This window comes from Strix aluco, chromosome 6, assembly GCF_031877795.1.
Source record: "Strix aluco isolate bStrAlu1 chromosome 6, bStrAlu1.hap1, whole genome shotgun sequence".
Taxonomy (NCBI): Eukaryota; Metazoa; Chordata; class Aves; order Strigiformes; family Strigidae; genus Strix; species Strix aluco.
Genome location: NC_133936.1, coordinates 32,214,320 through 32,228,620, shown reverse-complemented (window position 1 = coordinate 32,228,620; position 14,301 = coordinate 32,214,320). Strand labels below are relative to the sequence as shown.

The following is a 14,301-nucleotide window of genomic DNA, read 5'->3' as shown; positions in this document are numbered from 1 at the left end:
TTCAGGACTCTTTTTAATTTTTTTTTTTTTTTTTTTTTATGGTTACATTGTAGTGGTTTAGTGGAACTCAATAGTTGCCATGTCTTGTGGAGGAAGAGACTTCATTGATGATACTGGGTTGTATGGGAGTTTCTGCAGAGGAGAGCAGGGAATGGGATTTGCTAAAAACAAGAAAATAAGGGGAACAGTTGACAATACACAGAAAATATTTTTGAAAGTGTGTCAGCTACCAGCAATACAGTTTAGAATGGTTTATTTCAACTTACAGCTTTGGTTGATACCATACATAGAGCATGATGAATGGATTCGGGTAATGTCATTGATTCCCACACATACATCCTAGGATAGTGTAGCGTGTGACTTACAAAGCTGTTCTTCAGACCTTTGCTTTTGCTACAAGGAAGGACTGTCCCTCTCCCCATGGGAAGATGCTTGTTCAGGTGGGCAGCACGTGCAGTGTGCCTTACAACCTGTCAAATTGATGGTTCATTTGATCACACCTTAAAAAAGGAGATACTCAATGTGAAGAGAAGGGATGGGGCCCAGCTGGACTTGACAGATGGTTGAATTATTCATTGCAAACAGTTATCCTGTGAAGTTAGGATTTTTTTCGGTTGAGAATTGTTCGGAAACAGATTGTGGTTTCTCTGCACAATATATTCATGTGCTGATGCAAGCATGCATGAACTGAGGGACACTTGTGCACTTTGCATTTCAGTTATTGGTTCAACATTATTTTTCCTCCAAGATCAAATGATTGAATCATTGGCAAATCAAAAGCAATAAACAAGTGATAATAAATGTTCTTGGTTTCAGTCGACTTCCTGGCTTGTGTGCATACAGGAATTTTTCTAGAAAAATAAAAGAAGCTCCCCCAGTAAATGTATTTAAATGTATTTGAATCATAAACAACAGAAAACGTAAAAAAGGTTGAACAGAGAAGCTATTTGTTCTATAGACTCATGTTGACATTAACGTTTTTCTCTGTATTCAAGCCTCTTTACTGGAACTGATCTTGTTATTTTGGAGCAGACAGGTAAGGAAGGACGGCATGTCTGTAGGTACTGTTGAGACATGGCAAGTTAGTTAAGAATGTCTCAGCCAACATGGAGATGGACTGGGGATTTTTCAGAAGAGAGGTAATATCTGTGATGCTGCTGGGAATTAGTTCGATGTATTTAATGGCAGTGTTTTTGTTGACACAGGTATTGGGCCATGCGTGCTAGCAGAAGTCTGCTGAGGTGTGTGTGGAAAGGAACTTTGTCTTCTGTTCTTTTAGATTCAGTCTTTTTGGGTTTCTTTATCTTGATGCAGGCATGACAGCTCTTTATTCCCAAGGAGAAAGTCCATTTTCCCGGTTTATGTCAATGCAAAGTGACTAAATAGATTTTTGTGAGCTTTTCCACTGAAATTCGTATTTTGCTGGGGACAGTGTCATCCCCAAAGGAATGTTTTTCACAATTCTCTGAGCAGCCAAAGACAAGGGATATTGCAGAGCAGAGTGTCCACTGCCAAGGAAGTGTCATAAAGCACTGACGTCAAACCCAGTCCAGTACATGGACATTGTCTTGAATTTGTATCTATTTTAAAGAGTTTTCCGTCCAAAATTGGTCATAGACTGGGAAAGCAATTATCCTGTTTCTTTCTCCACTTCTTAAATTCTCTCTCTTATTTACCCACCGCTCTCGCAGTTTCTCTGTCTGATAGCCCATGACCCTTAGTCCCTTTTTAAATAGGACCTGAAAATGGTCAGATCAGAATGTTTATTATGAAATGAAGTTCCATTTGGATACTTTAGTTACTCTGTTGTAACATAAGCATATTGAAAGCTGACCCCTCTTGCTGTTCCTCCACTGCTCCTGTTGTTTTTTGGAGGAGTGGTCTTCATGCACCAGATCACATCCTGCAACACTCTGACATCATATTTTCCAAAAAATATTTGTAAGCAAAAACATGAAATTGGAATTTAAGGTGAATTTTATTCAGTTCCTTCAGCAGTTTGTGTCAGTAAGGTATTTCAGATGTTTCCCATTGATGTAACCATCCCTGATAACTGTTCCTCTTAGTGGGCTATTGCAGGAAAAGGCTCAGATACAGAAACCTGGCTTGGAGCATATTGGGACAGAGACAAGGCAGACTGGTGGCCAGCGTTCCTTCCCGTGTCCTGGCACCATGTGCACATCCTTCCTCTTTTGCAAGACTTGCTGGCACACGATTGATTGCTTGGCTGTTTCTTGTCCTAGATGTCTGCAAGAAATGCTCAGTGCTAAAGAGGGAATCCTGTTCAAATTTTCGTGAGCTCAATTTGTGCTTCAGCTGTTTCTCCAAATTGGTTGTGTTTTTGTAGCCTTCTTAATTTTTGTCTGATGGTGGGTTGGGGGTGTGGGTGTGGTTTGGTTGGTTGGTTGGTTTGGGTTTTTTTAAGCAATAGAGGCACCGTATGATACTTCGTACCCAGGCAAAACTCTTCATTGTCAATGAAAGACGTAGGAGATTGGGACAATGGCCGTGAGGGGACACTTGAGAGAAAGCTGCTTTTTAGTTTGATGTTCAGTCAGTTTCTGTTCTGAACTTTGGAATGTTTATAAGAGGATTCTTTGAACTGTCCCTTTTGTATCATTTATCTTCCCAGCAGGAACAGTGCTTTAATTTACCACCAGGAGTTTTTCCTGTCTTTTTTATCTTTTTTGGTGAGCTTCTGCTGTGTTAATTTTCTCTTTCCTTTTCAGTTTGTAGAATAGTTTGTAATGAAAAAAAGAAATTGGCCTCTAGCACAGGAGTTCATTACAGTAAAAAGAAATAATATTTTTTATTCAGTTTGTACTGATCCTGTGATTAAACTGCCTTTAGTACAGACAATAAATAAGCCTGTTAATTTCTTGTAAGTAAAAATATGATGCCCTCAGTGTTAAGATATTTTAAATTTCACTTAAAATGTATTTGTCTTTGTAATTAACACTTAACAGAAGTGACAAAGTAAAGCATCATTCTTTCCATGAAGCAATGGGATTTTAAATTTGATATTGCACGTTATATTTAGACACTTAAGTGAGACAAGTCAAGTATATTTTCAGCCTGTGGTCTCTTCCACTTTCTGGGTCTCATATACCAGACAAGAGAGAACTTCCTGGGTTTGTGCCAGCTCTTGCTTCCCATGCATTTGTGAGAAACCAGCATGATTGTAACAGGGTGCTTCAGGTAGATGGAGATGAATCAAGTTTAGGTTTCTTGCTTTCATCATTGCATAAGAATTATTTAAATTAAATGAGCTATTTTGCAGAAAATACCTGACCTATGCAGATGAGGCTTTGTATTCCTCATTCCCATTAATTTATTAAATGTGACATGTACTTCTGGGATTCTTGCCACGTGCATCTTTTGTCAATCTGAACAACCCCGTATTCACTTCTTCTTGTGAGAGCATTTCTAGTGCTGCAGCCTCTCCAGGAGGGTTAGCATCACCAGGACTCACAAAAATCCATGTGTCCCTGCTCCCATGGAAACGTGGCAGGGGTCCCCGATGAGAGGAGGAGCAGGGCTGTCCTTGGTTCCCACGGAGCTCTGGCGCTGCTGACGAGCAAGCGCAGAAGGAACCCCACACCCTCTCCGCAGGTCTCAGCCCTCGGGACACAGGGCCCAGTACTGAAATTAGCAGGATCTCAAATGATGTCAATGTGTGTGGTAGTTTCTCCCATTCAGCCTTCTCCCCTTCTGCTTACTTTAATAAGAATACTCTAATAGGAATAATGTTGGTCAGCAAGGTAGCTTTTTAAGTCCCTATACTGAGGTCCGGTTTTGTGTGCTTTCACTTCTATTTTTGTCCACTTTTTTTCTCCTGTAGTTATGTTAAACATATCACTCAGTAAAGTTTATCACCTTCTTTCTAACATGGGAAATGCAAGTTGTCCTGAGCAATCTTGCCAGCCTCAGCAACTGCTAAAAATTTCCTCACTGACTCCCAAGTGGACCCAGATATCAGCATCCATCTTGTAAAGGTTGCTTTTCAGTATATGTTGCTTGGAGATTAATCCTTTGAAGATCAGCATTCAGGAGTTAACACTGTAGAAACATGAGTTTCCTGAGAGAGTAGGATGTCTCTAACTCTGAGAGTCACGTACTGAAGTGAGTTGCCATTTGGGACCAGACATTAAACAGCAGCCTGATGGGCTTCAGGCAGATAGCTGGGGCTTACACAGCTGCCTGAGAGCGCTGCTCAGCACAGGTCTGAGCAGAGTAAAAGTGCATGGAAATTCATGCTGCGAACATCAGAAAGCTCACTCTTCACATTTGAGACAGATTGGTGGTTTTTGAAATGTTACTGTCAAAACTGGGCTTGAAAATCTCAGGCTATCGTGTGAATTGTGGGGTTACCTTCCCAGCAGAAAATCTCACAGCCCTCCATGTTGTGTTTAGGGCTCCTGGTTCTTGTCTTGGCACTGCGGGAAACAGGTGACATCCCCAAGCAGGGTTTTGAATGTGATGCCAGCTGGGAAAGCGGGGAACCATTCAGACTGGGAGACCGTGGACTCATTTTAAGACCAGTGCCAAAAAAGTGTATCTAGATGCCATGACACAGGATTGTGATCAGGAGCTGTTGATGAGCAGACCCATGGTAGCAAAGTCTCTCAGGGGCTGAGGAACAGGACCAGGCGGAGGTGTCCAATGTGCTGCATCCCTGGCCAGCATCCTCCACTGCAGCCAAGAACCCTGCCAAAACTTCTGCCTGCTGTCCTGTGGCCAGCATGAAAGGATGTGCAGTTTCCAGCTGAGGCTCTCTCACCTGCTTTTACCGGCATTAGATTGAATACTGACACATTGTTAACATTAATTCCAGTAAACAGTTGCTAGTAACTTAGCTTTTTCGGTGACCTTTGCAATGTTTACTTAGTAAATATTCCAAGGTACTACCTTGTGTGTAAGTGAAAACATATGAGAGGGGAAAATTTAAAAAAAAAAAAAAAAAGGGGGGCGGGTTTCAGATTAGTTTGGCTATTTTGTGAGGGTTGTATCAGTTCTGTTGCCAGGATTTCCACAGAATCCTGTCAAGAGTATCTATTGTGATGTGCTTTAAGAAGAAACAAAAAACCCCCCAAAACACCCAAACCAAACCAAAGGAAAAAACCCCACACCCTGGATAGCAGTACTTGCCTGTTGTACTTTTATCTGTATGAATCAGTCTCTGGTTCTTCAAAGTGAACCCCCAGGCTTCATCCTTGCACTAGCCTGTTGTTATGATCTTGTACTGCAGCATTAGGAACCAGGATTTTGTGCCTGCTGAAGCTGCACATGCAGTTCTTGTTGGGAGCAGAGCCTGGCCTGTCATGTGGGATACCGGGTCCCACACGCTGTGTTATCACAGGTGGCAAAGACAACATAGGCTGGCCAAAATCATGTATTGTAACTGGCCCAGGGTGTATTATTTCTACCGAGTGCATTATTTTCTAGAGGAACCTGTGAGGGAGGATGCCAGGTAGTGCACTAAGGGCATCCCCTAACCCCAGACACTGAGCTAAGGAGCTCAGAATCCACTCTCAAGGTTTGTCATGGGTCAAAAGCTGCTTATTTTTGTCAAAATTACTGCCAAGCAGGAAGACAGGAACAGGTTAAATTCTGCTATATGATCTGTTTTTAATTGTTTGTTCTTGCTGAGCTGAGAGCAGTGAGACTTTGATGTCAGCATCAAAGGAGCGGAGGACTGCTCTACCTACTCTGCAGTATGCGAAAATTGACATCCTATTGCCACTTTTCTCTTAAAAAATGAATGTAATAACTTAATGTCTGAGAATCCTAGAACAGGCATGCCAGAAACTCCTGGGAGTGGATCCAGTAGTTGGAGGAAGATATAGTCAAACTTAGATTACCAAATTGCATGATTCTCAAGCTTGGGTTTTTTTGTGCGTGGTAGGATGATTTCCTGTGGCCATATATATATGTACGTGTGTGTATGTATATGTGTATATATATATACGTATAAAACTCTCACAAGTCAAGTTCTACTTTAGAGATCTGAGCACAGGAGAGTTGGATGCTTTGGATTTACTGTCCCAGTTTAAGATGCATTGACTTCGCTGGGCAAAGCCTTGCTGCTGGGTAGGAAGTACAGGCACAGCCCAGGGTGATGGGTGCACGGGGCACAGCAGCCATGGTGATGCTGGCAGCGCCTGGCTGGACCAGGCAGCGTGGGTACGGGCTCACGGGCTCAGGGTCTGCATGTGCAAGAGATGCATGTTTGGCTTCTGTCTGCCTCTGTAGTGACTTGCAGGTTTTTTCAGGATTCTCAGTCTCTTTACTTAGAGACTTAAGTTGGACTTATTCAGACCAACTTCAGTGTTTGTAGTTGGCAGCTGAATGGCTCTTTCAGCACAAAATGACTATCTGCTGTGGTACGGAAAAGCCAGAGGGCGGGTAGAAACTGTCATTTCTTTCTAGATAACAAGAAAAAATATCAAAGAGTCAAAAATCAACATGATGCATGAACAAGCAAGTAATAAGAATGAAAGGCAAAGGATACTATCAAAAGTAATTTCAATTTCAGGCATATCCACTGGGCATGTTCTGTTAAAAAACAATTTTGCATTCTGCAGATGTATCAGGCCTTTTTCTCTCTGCCTGTGGAGCTGGTAATGGATTTTGTTTTTCTGATGTTCTTGTTATATCAAAGCGTATAGGTATTATAGCATATATAGGTAATTTTATTAAGTGCAGCCTGTCTCCATAGGTTTAATTAGAAATGAAAAAGACATGAGGAGCAAAATTTGGATCTGAGTTTCTCCAGAACTTGTAATTTGAGTGTGACAAGTGGAAGCATCTCTCACGCTTGTTAAATAAATTAAAACAGTAAGACATGCTAATCTGCAAATGTTAATTTAATGCTATTATACCGTCTTCCACTAAAATCATCAAAACCTACTGGTTATGTTTTCATATTTAGTGTGTTTGAAAGTAGGAAGGCTTTTAGCAGTTGTAGCATTTTGGCAAAGCTTTCAGTGGTGGCTTCTGTAATTTCAGGATGTAACATTAGGCAGTATTCGGTTTGCTTCATTTTTAATTGGCACCGCTCTCATGCTGCTTGGATTTGATTGGGGTTTGTGGTCTATGTCCCGGGAGAGTGAGATTGTTCTCAGGCATAGTTTGTTATACAGCATGTTCTTGCCTTCTGTAACAGATGTATGTGCCACCTTTTGCAATTTCGCAGAATATAACATTGGAACAATTTGCTTGCTTGCCTGGGCTTCTGAAGGGTTTTGGAAGGTTTGTTACTGTCAAAGGAGAATAGTGTTTGCAAGAAGGGAGGCTCAGGAAACCTGTCACATAATGGCCACTTCATCTGTTTGCTGTTAATGGGCTACTCTAGGAAGATGCATAAATATGGATATCTCTTGAAACTTGTGAGTAGGCTTGTTGAAACTGACTGCCTCTTTTGTTTTATTTTGGTTTTTTCCTTTTAAACTTCCAACAGAAAAGTTGAGGATAGGATAGGATTTGGATCTGAATATCTCCAAAAAGAAACTCAAGAAATACTATAACTGTCTGAACTGCTGTAGTGCATAAAGTTCAGCACAGGCTTAAGTACCTCTTGAAATCAGCACTATTCATGATTTGGTAACATTTTTGATAATCACTTATGTCAAGGACTATACTTACTTCTCCTTTTGTTTCAAGAAGAGTACTAATTAGAAAGGGCTCAGTTTCACATAGAATAAATTTTGTTTGTCTGCTAACTCTGCTTTCTTCTGAAATCACTGATGTTTCCTTCATGTTATTTGCAGTGGTGTCTCACTGAGGTAAAACAGCTGATCTTTAATTTCTGGAGCAAAACATTTTCTGAGCAACTGTCACCTGTCACTTAGCTTGATACAGATCTGGAAGCCTTGATATGAAGGAATGATCCAATCTCTCTACTGTTGCTTGCAGAGCAGAGCTCTTTTTAAGTTTGAACCTTTGTACTTTTCTGTGGACTAGATGTTGCAGGAAGCCCTAGTAATGCTGCTTTTTTTCTGTTTATTTTCTGACAGATGATTCAAGAGAGCAGGGTTCTCATTGAGACGGCAGACATCACTCATGACAAGATTGTTCAGTGCCAGAAAGCAGGTAATCCTTCTTTATTGTGCAGTTCTGGATGGGAGATGGAGAACGATGTGCCATAATTTACTTACAGTTTGTGACTAATGCAGCATCTTTCACCTGGTATTTAAGTGAGCATCCTGGTCTCTCCCTGGCAGATCACCCGCCTGAAGGCTCATCCTCCAGTAGCAATGCAGGCATGGGTTCGTGGAAGAATTCTCAGATTTCACCTTAAAAGCTATTTCTCCATCTGCTCTACAGCTCTGAAAAGTCTGACAGCATTTAAATTAGTCAAATGAACTAGAAAGGCATTCAATTACAAAGAGGGAGTGAGAAGATGTGTGCTGCCTTTATGAGCTCCATTCTTTACCACAATTGTTCCCTTAAACACAGAGGAGGCAAGAGATTTTGAAACCCACAGGACCAAGCTCTGTTGCCTACCTCTACTTACTTTTGCTCTTTAGGTTTGGTTTAGACCTTGGAAACTTATGCCAATATAATTCCATTTTATCACAGTGAACCTGCGTAGCTACGCATTATGTACATCAGGTATGTGGGCGCAAACCACTGTAAGTAGGCTTAAAGTAGGTCATATGTTGCTGATGTGTTGTACTGGATGTCTTCATCTGAACTAGGGCTCTGCCTCGTGTGCACCAGTAGAAAGGAAGAGGTGGTTTTGGAAGTGGCCACCTGTGTGCTGTCTGTGCTGCCACAGGTTCACACTCCTTTTTCAGGATGGTAGAAATCACCGAAGTGTCTGTGATTCACAGTTCAGCTTATTCATGCAAACCCCTCTTCATCACTTGTTCAGGATAGCAGGCTAGACTCGGAACTGGGACATGTCTCCTGTAGTTTCCAATGATACACAAGAATAAGCCCTGCTAGAGAGATAAGAGTCCACATTTGGCCGTGGTAATCCTCTACAACTAAATCCATCAGCTTTCATGTATCAGAAACCATGCTGAATAAATACATGCAGTGTATTTCTATTAGGGGTTTGCACTGCAGAAATTAAATCTGGTTTCAGTTCATTCAGTTGTACAGCTGCACATTTCCTAACCTGTAGCAAGCCTTGAAGGTCAGTAATGCAAACACTTGCTAGTGCATTTAATTTGTGTTCTTGGGTGTAGTCTTCTGGGACCACAACAATCATAAATACTATTGTTTCTGATAGGCATTTTTGGATTTGGCAAGTGACGCAGGCTACAGCCAATTGCTTCTATTAAATATACATAATGAATGAAAGTGATGTTTTGTAGTAAATCCTTTAATTCATCTTTTTAATTAGAGGAAATTTGGAAACCGTTTCAACAATACCATTTAACTGATTTTCATGTGATGCAAAAGCAGGGTGGAACCTAGTCCTTGCTCCTGGAAATTCAGAGCTCTGGAGCCATGCTGGTACTGTGGTAGCAAAGGGAGGAGAGGCAAGCAGCTGTTTCTTGCTGGATTTCATGGGCCTTATCTTGTGTCATGTCTTGGCTTCTGTGTATCTGCATAAGCAGCATAAACATCCTCAGCCCAAAGCCTTCATCAGGTGCAGAGGGTTTAGGAATGGGACAGTGACAGGAAAATGCAGGACCAGGGGGTCTTTCTAAATGGTATAATTTAAAGAGCAATACTTTGCACTAAATTTTGCAGACCTTCAGCAGTATCAGCTAGCTTTCTGCTCACCCTGTGCTGTGCACAGAGAGGACAACCCATGACACTTGCCAGGGCACTGGTGTCTGTGTGAGCAGAGGGCTGGAGATGTGTGCAGAGAACACGATGCAGGACCATGCCACCACACTGATGGTCAGAGTTTAATGCAGTTCCCATCTCCTTCCCCAGTAAAAATATGGATTTCTCAAGTTTGTTCTCTTTGCTGTATCTACTTGTTGTTTTCATTTGTTTTGCTTTGTTAGCCTTAAAATATCACTTCTGGTTGAGAAGGCGGCTGGAGAGACATGAAGTGCTCTTCTGAAGCCACAGGATTTAGACAGAGGAAAGGGGTAGGAGAGAGAGGATCCCTCACCATGCTCAATTGCCAGTTAGTTTGTTGCAAATGTTAGCCAGGCAAATTGTTAAAAAATATTTTCAATGTGGCAAGATGAAGCACTCAAAATTAAGATATGTGGAACTACAGTTGCCTGTGACCTTCTCCTTCACCTCGCCCCAGCCCTGCTCCCTTTGAACATGTGTTCCCACCAGACCTCTGCTTCACATCCTAGCCTGTTTTGGTCTGGCTTCCCTGTGCCCCAGGGTCTTGCCTGCTGCCCCAGATGGCTTCTCAAGTGGCTGGTTTTGTTATAATTTTTTCATGTGCAGTCTCAGCCCAATGCACAGTGGTCAGCAGCAGCCTGGAGGGCTGAACTGCTAAATGTTTTTGTTGGTGGTCCTGCCCACAGCCACAGTTTGTGGCTCCCTCTCTCCGGGGCAGCACTATCTCCAAGCTACACCTGGGGAAGTGAGGTCCGGAGGGAAGAGTAACTAAAAGGGTGCTGCATAAAGGCAGGGCTGTCCACGTTGAGCTGAGCACCGTTAGCTTTCATATGTTTTTGCAGGACAAAGTGAGTCATTTGAAGGTTTTCTTTCACTTACTGAAATGAAATGATTTGTAAGTCAGTTGGCACAAGGCACACCTGCAGGGGAATCTTGCTCAGAATGCAGTGATTTAGACTGTTTTCCAAAGGAAGTGCTACAGGAGCTTTTTTGCCCTTGACAGACAAAACCTATGAGTGGGCAAAGCTTTGGAAAATAAGCAGGAGAGAAATCTTCCATTGTGTGGGGTTGAACTGCCTCAGTGTTCTCAAGCTCCTGGAGTCATTGCAAGGCAAGAAGAAGCCTGTTGGTAGTCTTCCAGGAGTGCTTTGGGCAAGCTAATGCCAAGTGCAAGACTGCCTTGGGCTGTTGAAGGACTCCTTCAGCAACCCACTAAACAGCACTCTGTGTTTACTCCGTGCAGGTGTTCTCTCGATGGGCATTTCTTTGATGTAATTTCAATGAAGCTTGAATTTGCAAGTGACATTTGCCTGAAAACATTAGGGGAAGGAAGATACGAAACAACTGGAGATGGAACATGGTTTGCTCAGCCAGGATGGGCTTCAGACATTTTGGAGTGATTTAGTGCCAATTTGGCCTTTGTAAGCTACAAGTTAAAGGAACACAAGCAGCTCGCTCTCCATTTTGTCTCTTAATCCACACCAGACTCAGAGGAATGTTTGCATACACTGTGCAAATCTTGTGGAATTGGTGAGCTAATTGGACTCATTAAGGTTTTTAATCTGCTCCCAGATTTCCTGAATTCTTGTACTCAGCAACAGATTTGCAGACATTTGCCACAGAATCTAGCAATGAAATGTAACAATTCCCAGGGCTGTGGTTGGAAGTCTCAGTTCCCCAGGCTGCAGGGATAGCAATCCTGTGATTAGCAGTATGCATTTCTGACATAATTTATCACTGTGAAGTACAAGGGCTTTTCTGTATGACTGTGCTTAAGATTAATGAGGAGCTGTGCATGTGAGTCTGTATGTGCTGTGCCGAACAGGTATCTTCCATGTCTGTCAGACTGCCTTCCAAGGTACAAAATCATCTATTCAAGGAGAGTGACAAGAGATTGCCTTTTGTCCCAATATTGCCAGCAATGCTGACTGCAAGCAGAAGCACCGGAGGAGTGTTTGTGTGGGGACCAGGCACATGCCTCTGTGGGACCCTAGCACTGGAAAGGAGAGTTACATACAAAGCACAATCTCAAGACTGCACATGGCCCTTTTATTCTGGAAGATGCTCTTCAGGATGGAGTCATAACAGGGAAGGGGGGGAAACACAGAAAGCGGTTATAGGAGGTACCAGCTGCGAGACTGAAAATGCTCACTGAACATTTTATAGGGAAAATCAATCATGCACTGGGTGATGTAGCAATCTGTATTTTTAGGAATGGAATTCCATGAAGAGCTTCATAACCTCGGGACAAAGGAAGGTTTGAAAGGAAGAAAATTAAGCAAAGCCATTGAGAGTTTTGCATGGAATATCACAGTGCTGAAGGTAAGCACAGAAAGCACCACTTTGTATCTTCTATTAACTTTATAAGCAAACCTTTGGTCTTTTAGCTCATCTATTCATACTGTCTTACTAATACTGAAGCAACTTCTTTTTTAATGGGATGTATAAATTACCCCAATTATTGAGATTTGTCAAATATGTCTAATTATATCTCTGGTTTGGAATCTGTGGAAGGGAATTTATCTAAGCATGAACAAAAGAGGAAAGATAGCTTGTGGCTTTTATGCTCAGGGACCTGGGTTTGGTTGTCTGTTCTGCCCCAGGCACCCTGAACATGACCTGTCTGAGGTCACCGTGTCTCAGATAGTTGTTTTGTAAAATGAGAACTAGAGCATCTCTTTGGGAAGGGACAGGGTAGGGGTGTGGACCTGTCATGAAAAAAACACGAGGAATATTATAGATCCTGCAGAAATATCAGGGTTATGTTTCAGAAGTGGAGCACTATCCAAACAGCTAAAAAAGGATTTTCATCGCTCCGTCCTGGCTGCACAGTGACACATGGCACAGTGATCACATTACTCAACAGGCTTCAGCTACCAGTTCAGCACCAACCAGCCACAAATTGTCACGGTAGCTGAATGTCTGAGCCTGGGTGAAGTTACCCAGGGACAGCTGAAGATGGAAGGAGGAGAGGATCTGCTGCAGTCACAGCAGACGGCAAGGAGAGGACCTGAGCCAAGCATTCAGGTTGTTAGCATTCAGCTCGCACCTTCTTTCACAGCCTCATTTCCCACTTTGCTCTGATAGATCACACTTTGATTTCCCCTCGCTTTCTCCCTGCCGCTTCCTCCCTCCAGCTCCCGTTAAGCAGGTTGCCCTGTCTGACAGCATCTCCCTGTGACCCCCCAGTGCCTTTCCCTTTGCTGGCATCCCAGGGTGAGCCAGCTGATGAGAAGGAATTTTTACAAAGTTTCTCATCAAATATATACCTAAACGTAACATGCAACAGTGGTAGCAAGAGTAGTAGGAGATGCACGCTTCAGCATTGTGGACAGAAAGAGCACTAGCACGTCCTGAGCAGGAGAGGGAAAAAGGAGTTAGGAACAGAGAGGCTGAGGGTCAAAAATGGTTGGGAGAGGCTGTTGGTAGTAGAGAAGGGTTAGAGAAGAACTGGGGGACACCTGTGGTTCCTTGCCTACGTTGATTGACCATGAGAGAGAGGGAAAGTGAGTCAGTGTAGGCTCAGTTAATAGGACATCTGATGAAGAGAAAAGGCAACCAGTTCAAATGTGGTGGAAGGGGTTGACCTTTTCCCCATAGCATAATTGAGGCAAGTAGCTAAAGAGGACCAAAAACAAGCACTCAGCAGTTCTGAATACCTGAATTCTGACATATCTTTAGCTGTGTTAGGTAAAATAAATGCATCATGTTCAGAGTCACTCTAAATATGGTCAAGGTTACTCTAAACTTTTCCATTTTTAGATGTTTTTTTAAATTAGAAGTTTTGAACCTCTAAGGATGACCTGTGATTAATGAAGGTACAAGTAGGGTATCAGAGAAACACTTTCCATGAAAAATAATTGCTGCCTAGCACATATTGTCAACATATTGAAGAGCATTTCAAACATCTAGTCAAGGTCAAGGAATAATTGACATGTTTCATTTCTAAGCCACAACTTCTTTTTTACCTTCCTCATATAATAAAATATTAACAGAGTTTGTGCCAACTACCCATGGGTATAAGTGCACATGAAACACGTTTTCATTCTGACTGAAATCCAACTCGGCAATGACATAAGATAACTGGAAGTGTGGTTGTACCTCAGGTGTCTGATATGAGACCATCAGTCATTATTCTTATTCTTCAACTTTTTTTTTCTTAAAGAATACTCCATTTTAGTGACCCTGCCCATAACAAACCTATTTGCTGGTTACAGTTGCATCTTGTGTTTGGCACTGACTCTCCCCTCTGTGCTGGTGAGAGCTCCCCAGGAGGATTTGGTGAGGAGAGGACAACAACCCTGACCCACTCCAGCCTTCGGTGTCCTCCATATGTCTAGTGTCAGAGTGGTCACTACAAATATATTTCACTAGATGTTGGTATAGTGATGTAAGAAAAGAAAAAAATAGCCCATAACATCTCACAAATGCATCAGCTGTTTTACACTAGATGAGGTGAGTGAACGGCACAACACCGATGGGAGAAAGCCTCTTTGTGTGCTCGGGGTTGTTGGAGGCAATTACATCGTGCGGCAG

At 42.4% G+C, this 14,301-nt stretch overlaps 1 protein-coding gene across 2 annotated transcripts in view; it reads left to right on the top strand.

The window, feature by feature from the left end:
* Positions 1–14,301, top strand: part of PLCL1 (phospholipase C like 1 (inactive)) — a 210,062-nt gene that overhangs the window by 172,563 nt on the left and 23,198 nt on the right. For both annotated transcript variants that reach the window (XM_074829536.1, XM_074829537.1), the window contains exons 4-5: positions 8,016–8,091; positions 11,978–12,087. In XM_074829536.1, coding sequence (XP_074685637.1) covers positions 8,016–8,091; positions 11,978–12,087 — 186 coding nt within the window. The remainder of the gene's footprint in view (positions 1–8,015; positions 8,092–11,977; positions 12,088–14,301) is intronic.